The following is a 14011-nucleotide window of genomic DNA, read 5'->3' on the forward strand; positions in this document are numbered from 1 at the left end:
AGTCGTTGGTCTTGCAAAATTCTACCATACGAGTTCCAGCATTATTCCTGTCACCAAGGCCAAATTTTCCAACTACCGGTGATTCTTCTTTGTTTCCAACATTTGCATTCCAGTCACCAGTGATAATTAACACATCCTGATTGCATGTTTGGCCAATTTCAGACTGTCTACATTTTATTACATACGTTTAATTTGTGGATTTTTCATTTCTTCCCTTTTCCCCTCCCTTCCTCTTTCCCTTCTTTCTTTTGCCCTCCCTGCCTCCCTTCTTTCATCCATCTCTCCCTTCCTTCCTTCCTTCCCATACATGTTTAGTATCTACTGTGGAGCAGTTATATCTGCAATTGTGGAGTCACCATGAGTTGGTGTCAACTAGATGGCAACTAACTCTAACATCATATCTCAGGCATTGTAGTAAATACCTGAAATAATGAACAAAGAGACATGGTACTTCTGTTAGGGAAGTAGATGGGGAAACATACAAAAAACAAAAACAAGGAAAATGAAAGGAGCTATACATATGGATAAATAGTTGTTTTGAGTGCTAAGAAAGTAATACATAATAAAAGAATGACACAGGCAGATGGTAATCTATGGCTAATTTAAAGATTGGTTGTTTTGGTTCTCTTTGTTGTTGTTGTTGTTGTTGTTGTTGTTATGGGCCTTGAGTCAGACCTGACTCATAGTGACCCCTCCTTGGGTTTCTGAGGCAGTATCACTACAGAAGTAGATTGGTTCTCTAGTACTGCTCTAACAGAGATGACTTTAACAAATGGGGATTTATTCTCTTACAGTTTAGGAGGATAGAAGTATGAGTTAAAAAATGCCTGCTTTAGGTGCTGAGTGAAGGCCCCTTGACCTTGGGCTTCAGCCTTGCTTCTTGCTCCCAGTGCACTGGGAGCTGGAGGCATTTCTTAACTGAGGCAGCTGCTGGCTGCTGAGGCTGACAAACCCAAGGTCGAGAAATAAAATGGCACAGTCCCAAGATTATCAAGCAACACAGCAGGCCACTAGTTCAAGTCCACGAATAGTCCAGGCTTCTGAATGAAGACTGGCCTACATGCAGGATCCAGCTGTGCCAAAAAGCTCAAGACCTTTCTCAAAGCTTCTCCTTATGTATTGGAAGCAGACCACATCCCTAAGGCAGCTACTCAGCTGCTCACAGAAGATTCCACCATGGAGGTGATTACCAGTCTCATCATGGGGAATATTACATCCAGCTGCTTAGCCACTCAAAACCAGGCCCAGCCAAGTTGACATGTAACCTTAATTACCACAGCAGTTCAGACCACCCAGCAACTTCATGGAAGAAAGGCCTGGCAAATTGCTTTTGTAAGATTACAGCCAAGAAAACCGTAGGGAGCATTTCTACTCTGTAACACATAGTTGTCGTGAGGTGAGCCCAACTTAATGGCAGCTAATGACAAGAAACCAAAACCATAGTGACTGCCATCGAGTCAGTTTGACTCATAGCAACCCCTCCTTGGGTTACTGACACAGTTTCTCTACGGAAATAGATTGCCCAATCTTCCTTCCCAGGAGTGGCTGATTCTTAAAGTAAAAGATGGATCTTGCTATGTGAAGGAGAGAAAGACCTGCTAGGAAGAGGGAAAACTTGATGTGTTCAGAGAATGGAAGAAGAATAATGTACCTAGAATTTATTTTGCTGGAAGGATAAACAGGGAACAGAAAATGGGAGACATTATAAGTCATTGAAAGGGATTTGGATTTTATTTTAAATGCAAAGGAAAGTCAATGTAGAGTTATAAACAGGGAAATGGCATTAATCTCTTTCTACATTAAGGAGAATGGATTTGAGAGGAACAGGAGTAAGCCACAGATAATCCTAGTCTTATAAAAAAGAGTGGCAGTGGAGATGGAAGGAAGATAGATTTGTAGCATACTTAGGAGATTGACTCATAAAGACTTGCTGATGGATTGTTTGTGAGCAAGGATGGCCTGAGTTTCAGAGGTGCTGGGAACAGTAAGAGGGGGAATGCTTATTAGCACATTTGGCAGGGGAGTTTGAAAGTGGGATAGAGACAGATTTTCGTTAAAGCTAAAAAATAAATGGAAAGTTCTGGTAAGGCGTTTTCTAACATGGAGCATGAATTCTTGAGGGTACAGGATTCCTTAGATAGGAACCTGGGTCAGATTAGGAGATTTTGAGAACAGTGTAGGGTTGACAGGGTGATAATACATGCTTAAGAAGGCTTGGATGTCTGGCAGTGACTACAGTGCATAAGACTGGTGTGTTCCCTCTGGCAGGAGGAGGGCAATGTGACTTTGTTCTGTGGTTTTTAATAGTAGCTTCTGAGAAGGCTTCTCCCGACATTACTTGGACTCCTACATAGAATCACAAAAGCTTATTGCTACAAAGCACTTAGAGAATAGTTCTTTTTTAAAGATAGGGCAAGAACACTGACTCCTCTCCCTTTGTGTGTGTGTGTTGGGTTTGTTTTTCTTTTTTGTAGCTGTAACATTCTGCACATTCCAAAGAACTTTTTTTCTAACATTGTATTTTTTTTTTAAAGAGAGAAATAGGGTGAAAAAGTCAAAGCTACTTGGATTTTCATGGCCTTTAGTTTGTTTTTAATCCCTGTTTATATAGTTTTTCTTGTTGGCATGTTATTGTTTCCATTCTTGATATCTTATCTTCCTACTTTTCTTAAATTTCCTTCTCAATCTTTGGTGCCTCCTCATGTTTGCTGCCTATGTCTTAAATGTTGGTATTCTCTGGATTTCTATTAATATGTTGTTGTTATGTGCCGTCGAGTCGGCCCCGACTCATAGTGACCCCTCCTTGGGTTTCTGAGGCAGTATCACTACGGAAGTAGGATTGCCCAACCTTGCTTCCGAGGAGTGGCTGGTGGGTTTGAACCGTCAGCCTTCTGGTTAGCAGTCAAGTGCTTTAGCCACTATGCTACCAGAGCTCCTTTCTATTAATATAGTCCTCCTTAATTCATAGTAAATATATTGGTTCTCAATAGTTTTTTTTTTTTTTTTTCCCAGTATAACACACCTGAGGGGCATGATATATTGCCTCAGTAGCAGAGACACATGCTGACATGTTTGGAACAATATTTCAATTTTTAAAAATTAATGTTAATTTTTAGATCTTAGAGGAAGTATTACATTAATTATAAATTGCTTTGTGGTGTCAAGAGCACGTTAGCACTTATATTTTTTTAATTTGAAAGTAAGTATGTCCTCCTTAATTCATAGTAAATATATTGGTTCTCAATAATTATTTTATTTTTTTTTTTTTCCCAGATAACACACCTGAGGGGCATAATATATTGCCTCAGTAGCAGAGACACATGCTGACATGTTTGGAACAATATTTTAATTTTTAAAAATTAATGTTAATTTTTAGATCTTAGAGGAAGTATTACATTAATTATAAATTGCTTTGTGGTGTCAAGAGCATGTTAGCACTTATCTTTTTAAATTTGAAAGTAAGTATGATGGGTTCATAAGCTACCTGTCTTATTCTTTGTTCATCATAGAATTCCAGAAGTAAAAATGACTCTCCTATCCAAACAAATGCTTTCCCAAGTAATTTTTTTTTAATTGGAAAAACATCTACTACATTGTATCAAAAATAAGAGTACCATGTTAGACCCTGGCAAGTCTTGACTAAGACTAAGAATTTGCTTTCCTTAGGCTATAATTTTGATTCAGATACTTATTAAATATTGATTTAGGACTATATTGGAATGTTAAGAAGAAGTGAATAATTCTATTTATCCACAGATTAAAAGTTATAGACTGGAAAATTATGAAAATATCTGAAAGCATGCATGTCCTTTTATGTTTTTTTACATGCAGCATCCCTTACCCTGCATGGTAGGTCTCCAATGATTGTTTCTGAATAGATTTTGAAGGCCTATGTTGTTGTTGTTGTTATGTGCTGTTGAGTCGGACCTGACTCATAGCAGCCCCTCCTTGGGTTTCCAAGGCAGTATCACTATGGAAGTAGATTGCCCAACCTTCTTTCTGAGGAGTGGCTGGTGGGTTTGAACAGTGAGCCTTCTGGTTAGCAGTCAAGTGCCTTAGGCACTATGCCACCAAGGCTCCTTTGAAGGCCTATTATGAAGAACATTTCAACATTTCTCTGGTACTTTTTTTTCAGTATGTATAAGTTAGAACCTTGCCTGCTAACCAGACGGCTGGTGGTTCAAACCCACCAGCCACTCCTCGGAAGGAAGGTTGGGCAATCTTACTTCCGTAGTGATACTGCCTTGGAAACCCAAGGAGGGGTCGCTATGAGTCGGGTTTGACTCGACGGCACAAAACAACAACAACAACAACAACATAAGTTAGAACGTATAAACTAATAATGAATGGTTTATTCTTTCTGCAATCTCCATATGTCCACTTGTTCCAAACATGCCAGCATGTGTTTCTGTTACTGAGGCAATGTATTGAGCCTCTCAAGTGTGTTGTACTGGAGAAAAACATACTACAAACAATTGAGAACCAATGTATTACGAATTAAGGAGGACTACTGATAGAAATCCAGAGAATACCAACATTTAAGACATAGGCAACAAAGAGGAGCAGGCACCAGAGATTGAGAAGGAAATTTAAGAAAGATAGGAAGATAAGATAGGAAGCTCTGTAAACTCACTTCTGGAAGAAAGCAGTAGCATGGTTAAATGCTGCAGAGAGGCAGATTAAGATAAAGATGTCTGTTGCATTTGATCATTAGGAAGTTTGTGACCTTAAACCAAACTTACTGCTGTCCAGTCAGTTAGACTCATAGCGACCCCTCCTTGGGTTTCTGAGGTGGTACCTTTACAGAAGTAGATTGCCCAATCTTCCTTCTGAGGAGTGGCTGGTGGGTTTGAACTGCTAGCCTTCTGGTTAGCAGTCAAATGCCCTACACAGTATGGTTAGTAGGGTATTAAAATGGTATGGGCAGAAACAATATTTCAGTATGTTAAAAAATGAGCAAGAAGTGATAAAGTGAAGTCTCTCAGACTTGCAAATATGGTGTCTCAAAAGAGCCCTATATCTATTGCTCCTTTTCCTACTATTCTTTTTAAAATTTTTTTAAACTATTTATTTATCCTTTCTAATACTCTTGATAGTCCAATTACTGTAATCTGAAGCACTTGTACTTGAATTTAAAGATGTCAAATGTGAACCATTCATAGCTCGTTGCACAATTGCCAGAAATGTGCCATTTAATATTAAGGCAACAATTTATATAAAACTAAATATTTTAAGTTCTTGAACATGTAAAGCACGGCTAAATGGAGACTTCTAATACAAATTCTTATTTCCTTTATCTTTTTTAAGTCTTGGCTACTTATGATTGAGCAGACAGAACAACTTAGTAGGATAATGAAGACACATGCAGAGGACCTAAACTCTGGACCATTGCACAGGCTTACTATGATGATCAAGGATAAGCAACAGGTGAAGAAAAGTTATGTAGGTGTTCATCAGCAGATAGAGGCAGAGATGATCAAGGTTTGTCTTTTCATTCTGGAATTCTTTCCTTTATTTTTTTTTTACATTTGCTGAAGTATTTTATCCTATTTGACTTCTTTTCGTTGTTGTTGTTTATTGATCATTTTCTGTCAAGATATTTTTAATAGGTTATAATGTCTTTAATAAGTATTTTCTTATTTCATTAGATATAAAACATTATTGATAAGATATATTGTTTGTTTATGTACCGTATGGAAAAGACAATGCTTTGGATTAAACTATGATACTGTACTTTCTTATCACGCAGAATTTTTATTTTTTGCTGACTGAAGAAATTTTTAAGGCTTTTTTTAAAAAATTGTATTATATCACATTCTGTGTATACATAAAAAAGAAAATATAGGAAAAATAAATTAGTTAAAGTATTCTTATGTTTTTTTTACATTCAAAGTTCGTCTCTTCAAGGTAATAATTAAAACTTTCATTTGAAATTTGCAAATCTATAAAAATAGAGAAAATAGAAAACCCCCATCTACACGTTACCTAGTCATTTTTTAAATTTATACTCTCACTGACTTTTTTCTTCTACACTAGACTATTTTAAAGAAAGTTCAAAATACCATTTCCATAAATATTTTAGTATATTTTGCTAAAATAGAAATAGTTTTTAAGATACCTACATTATCATTATTCTACCTAAAATTAGCAGTTCTTTAGTGTTACCCTGACTATATTCAAATGATAGTGTTTAAATATTCTTCATACTTGATTTGTTTGAATCTGGATCCAAACAAAGATCCACATAATGCATCTGAATAATCATAATTCTCTTAATCTGTGAGTTATCCTTTTATTTATGTTTCCCCTTGTCATTTATTTTTGGAAGAAAGTGGTTCATTTGCTGTATAAAATTGAATTCTTCTTAGTTTGGATTTTGCTGTTAGCATCTTTTTCATATCAGGAAGTGTTAATGTCTGCTTGTTTATTTTCTGGTAATGTTAAAGTTTATTAATATGTTCAAGTGTTTTTAACCTCATGAATCTCTTAAAAACATTTCCCAATCAGCCTTTACTTAATAGTTTTAAAAGACTTGTTGTTGTTTGCCGTCGAGTCACCTCCGACTCATAGCGACCCCTCCTTTGGTTTCTGAGGCAGTATCACTAGGGAAGTAGGATCACCCAACCTTCCTAGTCATGCTCATATATCATCGTTGTTGATATTTTTATTTTTTCACATATAGTCATCCTCTCTGATATCAAGGACACTGATGATGCAGCATTTCTTAAAAGAAGACTGTACTATTTTTTTCTGGGATTTTTCTTCCATAGTGCCAGTGCCCTTTTTGCAATTTTCCAGTACTGTAGTTTTCTTAGTCTGCTCAGAAGTACAGTAGGTTTTCAGACAACATCTAGTACTCGTATTTTTTCCTATATGGTATTTATATAGTTTGTTGACTACAGAGTCAAGGACCTGCTTTTGTCTAGTTATTCCATAGAAATAAAAGCAAATTCTTGCATGTATGCAGTTACTACTGTCATGCCTGCTGCCTGGCCCACAATGATTGTACAAGGCATACTGTTATATGAGATGTTAACAAGTCTAAAGGAAAACATGTATTCTAGAACTGGTGAAATATAGCTACTCACAATTACTTTGTATAATTAAAGTAAATATTTTATTAATTTTTTAAATTAAGAAAATATTTCTATGTATAGCAAATTAGTTTATTGCCACTAATTTTTAGATGATGATAGATCTATTTTTTAATTTACTCTTCTTTTTAAGAAAATATTCTCTCTTTTCATACGGTATCAAATTTATTATTGATTTTAAAACTAAAGAACAATGCTGACCTATAAGCAGTAAAATATGTATCAGTTATTGCTTTGGAATTTAATTTAACAGTTTAAGTTTAAACATAAAAAATTTTCTGCATTTTGCTTCTTTGACAGGTCACAAAGACAGAATTGGAGAAATTAAAATCCAGCTATAGACAATTAATAAAAGAAATGAATTCTGCCAAAGAGAAATATAAAGAAGCTTTAGCTAAAGGTATGGCAAAATTATAAAAAGTGTTTGTTTCAGTGATTTCTATTCTTGCAGTTTGAAAGTTATCTATTGACTTAGTGAGATGATTCCACTTAGAACGTTTACACATAAAGAAACTCAAATGAAATAATAGACTAGAGCTTTGGTGGCATAGTGCCTAAGGCATTTAACTGCCAACCAGAAGGATTCAAACCCACCAACCACTCCTCGGAAGGAAGGTTGGGCGATCTACTTCTGTAGTGATACTGCCTCAGAAACCCAAGGAGGGGTCTCTATGAGTGGGGTCTGACTGGATGGCAAATAGTAACAACAACAACCATTCCATGAAAGGAAGGTGGACAATCTATTTCCGTAGTGATGTTGTTGTTGTATGCCTTTGAGTAGGACCCCACTCATAACGACTCCTCCTTGGGTTTCCGAGGCGGTATCACTAAGGAAGTAGATTGCCCAACCTTCCTTCCAAGGAGTGGCTGGTAGGCTTGAACCGCCAGTCTTCTGGTTAACAATCAAGTGCCTTAAGCACTACGCTACTAGAGCTCTGCCTGGGAAACCCAAGGAGGGGTTGCTGTGAGTCGGATCTGATCCAACTCGATGGCAGTAAGTTAGTGAGTTAATTGCTAAACTATCTAGTAAATCTTACTACTTTTTTGTTGTTTCAAATTCCAAGTATTTTTGAAAGTTCGTGCTAAATAAAATGATATAACATTTATAATCGAATGCAAGCATATTTAAGTTTTTCTTTCTAGCATTAAATTTACTTATTAATTTAATAATTTTAATCATTACAGAGTAATTAGTAATTACAAAGTAAGGAAAAAAAATAAAGTTGTATTTGTTTGGAAGCCTTTTGTTAATCTCCTTTTAACCTGAGGTATTTAAAACCTGTTATAATCACAAGATTATTTTACGGAATTATGTTGTATTCACAGCTTAATTTTATGTCGTGTCTGTATTATCTTAAAATTTTCATTAGAAAAATTTCTTAGAACTAAATGGAAAGAGAAACATATTATTTGTTTTAATCAGATTTAAGTTATACCTCCTTACTAACCAATTTTAATAAAATTGTAATATTTTTAAATGTTAGATTTTAGTGGAGATTAAGGAAACCTAAGGAGGGGTCGCTATGAGTCAGGTCCGTCTCGATGGCACATAACAACAACAAAAAGCATAGATTATGAACAGAAGCTTCTTTGGGTGTTGCTCTAATTGTTGACTTTCATACTTTATGTTTAAACGTGACAAAAGTCTTAATTTTAAGATTTAAAAAAAATGTGAAAGTTGGAGTTGTCCTTTTTTTCCTATCATAGATAAATATAAACTTTGTTAGAAACTCTATTTTCCTTTGGTTCTTTAGTTTAATTTTCTCTTTAATAGCTCATTTTTTTCTGTGCTTTTTCTTGTTAATATGTTCTTTTTTTGTTTTTAAAGAGGGAAATGAGCAACTCCTACATTTGACTGTATCCTGCACAATGAGAATACTATTTTTTGTTTGATTATCGTTGTAGTAGTACCCAATAGACTGTAAGTGATGCTGATTTGAAGGCATTTCTACCTCCTTCCCTCCTATCTTCCTCCCCTTCTTTTTCCTTCCTTCTTCCTCCCTCTCTCTCACTGTCCTTGTTCCTCCCCTTTATGTCTTTCCCCCTCCTTCTGCCTCTCTCCTATTCTCTTCTTCTTCTTTCCCCCTGTCTTCCCCTTAAAAAATCCTACTCTCTGTCCCACCTTCCCTCTTTTAAGGAGCCCTGGTGGCACAGTGGTTAAGTGCTTGGCTGCTAACTGAAATGTTGGTCGTTGGTTTGAACCCATTAGCCAGTCTGTGAGAGAAAGCTCTGGCATTCTGTTCCTGTTGTGTGCCTTGGAAACCCTAGAGAACAGTTGTACTCTGTCCTTTGGGATAACAATGGATTGGAACTAACTCAACGACAGTGGGTTTGGTTTCTTTCTCTTTTCCTCTCCCTCTGCCTCCACCAACATTTATTTCATGTTTCCCTTTTTGTAATACTTCTATTGCTTTTTTTGGTAGATGAATGCATGTGTACAATTTTCTTACTTTTACTTATTTTTCATGTACTCCAACCAGTACTTGAGATTATAGTCTCTTAGTGAGAACATATCTTTTAAAATGATTTTTTTTTTAGTTCAATTACCTAAGATACTTAAGTAAAGGAAACAAAAAAAAAGGCATAGTGGAAAGGTCATAGACTTTGGAATTAGATAGTTGTGGATCTAAGTTTCAATACTGAATAATTATTTCATAGATTTTCTAACATCTTATACCTAATTGTTATTCCTTTGTTATTTTAAGCATGCTTTAGATAATCAAGAAATACTTGCTAAGTTCTTATTATGCTTAAATTATTGACAATTCAAAACAGTATTTCCTAGATATTCAAGGAGCTTAAAGTCTTGGTGGCTTAATTTGAGACCCCCAAGTCACACCCTTTTTGAAAATTTTACTTTTTATATAAGGGCTGTTGTGCCAAACCATCAAGATTTCATTAGAAAAAGTTCAGTACATTACGTATTACTTCTTGATCCATTAAAATATAAAATTCATTATTTCATGCTTAGTTAGCATTCTCAAGTATCCTACACTAATTCACACAGAGCAAGTAAAGGTTGGGCAATCTACTTCTGTAGCGATACTGCCTCGGAAACCCAAGGAGGGGTCGCTATGAGTTGGGTCTGACTCAACGGCACATAACAACAGCAACAACAACATGTTGTAACTAGTTACGCTATTTATTTCACACTAGATGTGTATCTGTTGGAGAGAATGATAGGAAGAAAAGACATACATACTATAATTTACTCCTAAGTCTTTGATATTTATTTTAATGGTATAGTTTAGTTTTTTTTAAAAGACAAAATCTAAATCTGATGTCACAATAAAGGCTTTTACAAACTAATTCTTGCATATAAAGCTTATATTATTACAGTAAAATATAAGTTATAAAAGATTTGCTATTTCTATAGTCTTTACTTATATAATTCTGTGACATTAATTATGTTCATCATGTTGTTCAAACACCACTGTTATCTGTTCCTTAACAACCTCAGTGTCCCCTAATCATTGTGTCTTCCTTTCCTCCTTCCTCTGGCCTACCCCTGGTAACCACTAATAATCTCTTGATCTCTGTACCCTTAACTGTTGTAGATATTTCATGTTAACAGGTCATATAGTATTTGTCCTTTTGTGACTGACTGATTTCATTCAACATATATATATTTTTGAATAAAACACATGGACATGTTTTTTCTTTTTCTTTTTCTTTTTTTTTAATTTTTATTATTTGAAAGCTCTGCTGGTATAGTGCCTAAGGCATTTGACCGCTAACCAGAAGGCTGGTGGTTGAAACCTACCAGCCACTCCTCGGAAGGAAGGTTAGGCAATCTACTTCTGTAGTGATACAGCTTTGGAAACCCAAGGAAGGGTTGCTATTAGTTGAATCCGACTCCACAGCTTTGAGTTTGGTCTTATGATTTGGGTGAAAGTTTACAGAGCAAATTCATTTTCCATATAACAGTTCATACACATTTTGTTTCATGACACTGACTGCAATTCCCCATAATATAACAGGTCTCTTCCTACTTCTGCTGGTAGTTACTTCTTCCCTGTGTCCTTCCCTCTTCAGCAACTCCTTCCCCCCCCACACACAAGCTGTCTCCCTGTGCAAACACTGCCCTTCTGTTCTCCCATGATTAATCGATTAATCGCTCCAAGGAATGTATCTATCTGATGTAATGTTCACCCCATATGCCTGTCTGTTTTTTGGCCGGAAGCCACAGGAGCGTTTGGTTTCAGACCTGAAGGGTAACTAAAGGCCATAGTTTCAGGGGTCTTACCAGGCTCTATCAGACTAGTAACCCTGCTCTTTTTTTTTTTTTATGATTTTGAGTTTTGTTCCACATTGTTCTGCTCTGTCCGGGATATCCTGCACTGATCCCCCTCTGACACTCAGCATGTGTTTTTAAGATCCATCCATGTGTAGTTGTATCAGGACTCTATGGCTGAATAATATTCCACTATATGTATTTACCATATTTTGTTTATCCATTCATCTGTCGATGTACATTTAGGCTGTTCCCACCTTTTGACAATTGTGAGCAGTGTTGCCTGGAACATTGGTGTACAATTATCAGTTTGTGTTCCTGCTTTTAATTCTTTTGGGATTATACCTAGGATTGGAATTGCTGGATCATATGTTAACTCTGTGGTTAACTTTTTAGGAACCATGAAATTGTTTTCCACAGTGGCTATACCATTTTGCAATATCATCAGCAGTGGATGAGAGTTCTAATTTCTACGCATCTTTGCCAACATCTGTTTATTTATTTTTTTAATCATAGCCATCTTACTGGGTGTGAAGTGATATTTCATTGTGGTTTTGGTCTGCATTTCCCTATTCTGTAGTGATACCACTGTGGAAATTCAAAGAGGGGTCGCTATGAGTCGGGTCCAACTTGACAGCACATTAACAACAACAATGACATGACTAATGATATTACGTATCTTTTCATGTGCTTATCGCTCATTTGAATTTATTCTTTGGTAAATATCTATTCAAGTCCTTTGCCTATTTTTTTGATTGGGTTGTTTGTCTTTTAATTGTTAATTTGTAAGATTTCTTTACATGTTGTGGATATTAGATACTTACCTGATATATGGCTTCCGAAATTTTTCTCCCGATTTATAGGTTGTCTCTTCACTTTCTTGATGATGTCCTCCAATGGACAAAACTTTTCATTTTGATAAGGTACCATTTATACATTTTGTCTTTTGTTACTGGTGCTTTTTGTGTCATATCTAAGAATCCATTGTCAAAAATTAGGTTCTTACATGTTCGATGTTTTTCTTCTAAGAGTTTTATGCTTTCAGATTTTGCACTAATATCTTTGATCCATTTTGAGTTATTTTCTATATATGGTGTGAAGTATTGGTTTAGGTTCATACTTTTGCTTGTGGAAATCCAGTTATCCCAGCCCCATATATTAAAGAGACTATTCTTGCTCCATTGGGTGGACTTAGCATTGTTGTTGAAAATCAGTTTGACCATAGCTGTATGGATTTGTTTCTGGGCTCCTAGTGCTATTCCACAGCTCTCTATATCTCATATTATTCTGACACCAAACAATTTGATTACTGTAGCTTTATAATATGTTTTGAGCTTGGGTAGTGTGAGCTCTCCTACTTGACTCTTCTTTCTTAAGATTTCCTTAGCTATTTGAGACCCCCTGCCATTCCTTACGGGAACTCTGGTGGCCTAGTGCGTAAGGCATTTGCATGCTACCCAGAAGGCTGGCAGTTCAAACCCACCAGCCACTTTTCCAAAGGAAGGTTGGAGAATCTACTTCTGTAGTGATATCAAGTCGGAAACCCAAGGAGGGGTTGCTGTGAGTTGGATCTGACTCCACAGCAGTTAGTTTGGTTTTTGGTTGGGCTATTCCTTATAGATTTGAGGGTTGAATTTTCCATTTATACAGAAAGGCTGTTGAAAGTTTGATGGGAATTGTGTTCAATCTATAGATTGTGTCAGGTTGTATTGACATCTTAACAGTATACATTTTCTGATTCATTAACATAAAATGCCTTTCCATTTATTTATGTCTGCTTTAATTTCTTTCAGTAATGTTTTAAAATTTTCAACTAACAAGTCTTTCACTTCCTTGATTAATTTCATTCACAGGTATTTCATTCTTTTAGTTGTTATTTTAAATGGAGGTTTTTTTCTTAGTATCCTTTTCTAATTACTTGCTACTGATTTATAAAAATCTATAGCTGTATAATGTATGTTTTAAAATAAGGTATTATAAGTTTGCTTATTAGGTTTACAAATTCTCAAAATGCTCATTCAGACAGTTTTTGCCAAATTAATAATTAATTACTTTAGTAGGGGGACAAATTTTTGGAGTTACCTACTCAGCTATTTTCAGTGATACTGCTTAGTATTTTATCTTGACATAATTTGACTTACAGAAATGGTTCAGGAAAAAGACAAAAGTTTCTATACACCCTTAACTCATATTTCCCAAATGTAATTATTTTCATATTTTAAAAGCAGTAATTTTGAAAGCATTTATACCAACCACTTAAAGCAAAAATAAATTTTAAAACTTAAGTTTCACTTTCATGAAAGTAATTCATACATATAATTAAAAAGTTAAAAAACCACTATAAGACTTAAACTAAAAATAGCTGCCTCTTATCCCACTCTTCTTTCTACTAAGTCAGTTATTCTTTGTTCATCTGGTTTTCACCGATCTTAGTTTATATTGTCCCTGTCTTATTTTCTTTTCCCTCATATTTGATCATTTTTTCCTACTGTCATTTTAGTGGATTTTGTGAGAGAACACTTGTAAAACTGTACATTTAATAGAATCTTATGTGATTATGTGATTCTCCGTCTTTAAAACTTCTATCTGTATATGCACGCCGATGTTCATCGCAGCACTATTTACAATAGCCAAAACTTGGAAACAACCTAGATGTCCAACAACTGAGGAATGGATAACCAAA

General features: G+C 35.5%; 1 protein-coding gene across 1 annotated transcript in view; it reads left to right on the top strand.

The window, feature by feature from the left end:
- Window positions 1-14011, top strand: part of FER (FER tyrosine kinase) — a 627157-nt gene that overhangs the window by 42552 nt on the left and 570594 nt on the right. The window contains exons 2-3 of the mRNA XM_007952586.2: window positions 5308-5481; window positions 7395-7494. Of these exons, the coding sequence (XP_007950777.1) occupies window positions 5308-5481; window positions 7395-7494 (274 nt within the window). The remainder of the gene's footprint in view (window positions 1-5307; window positions 5482-7394; window positions 7495-14011) is intronic.

This window comes from Orycteropus afer, unplaced genomic scaffold (assembly GCF_000298275.1).
Source record: "Orycteropus afer afer isolate SDZICR_OR568_19922 unplaced genomic scaffold, OryAfe1.0 scaffold00350, whole genome shotgun sequence".
Lineage (NCBI taxonomy): Eukaryota > Metazoa > Chordata > Mammalia > Tubulidentata > Orycteropodidae > Orycteropus > Orycteropus afer.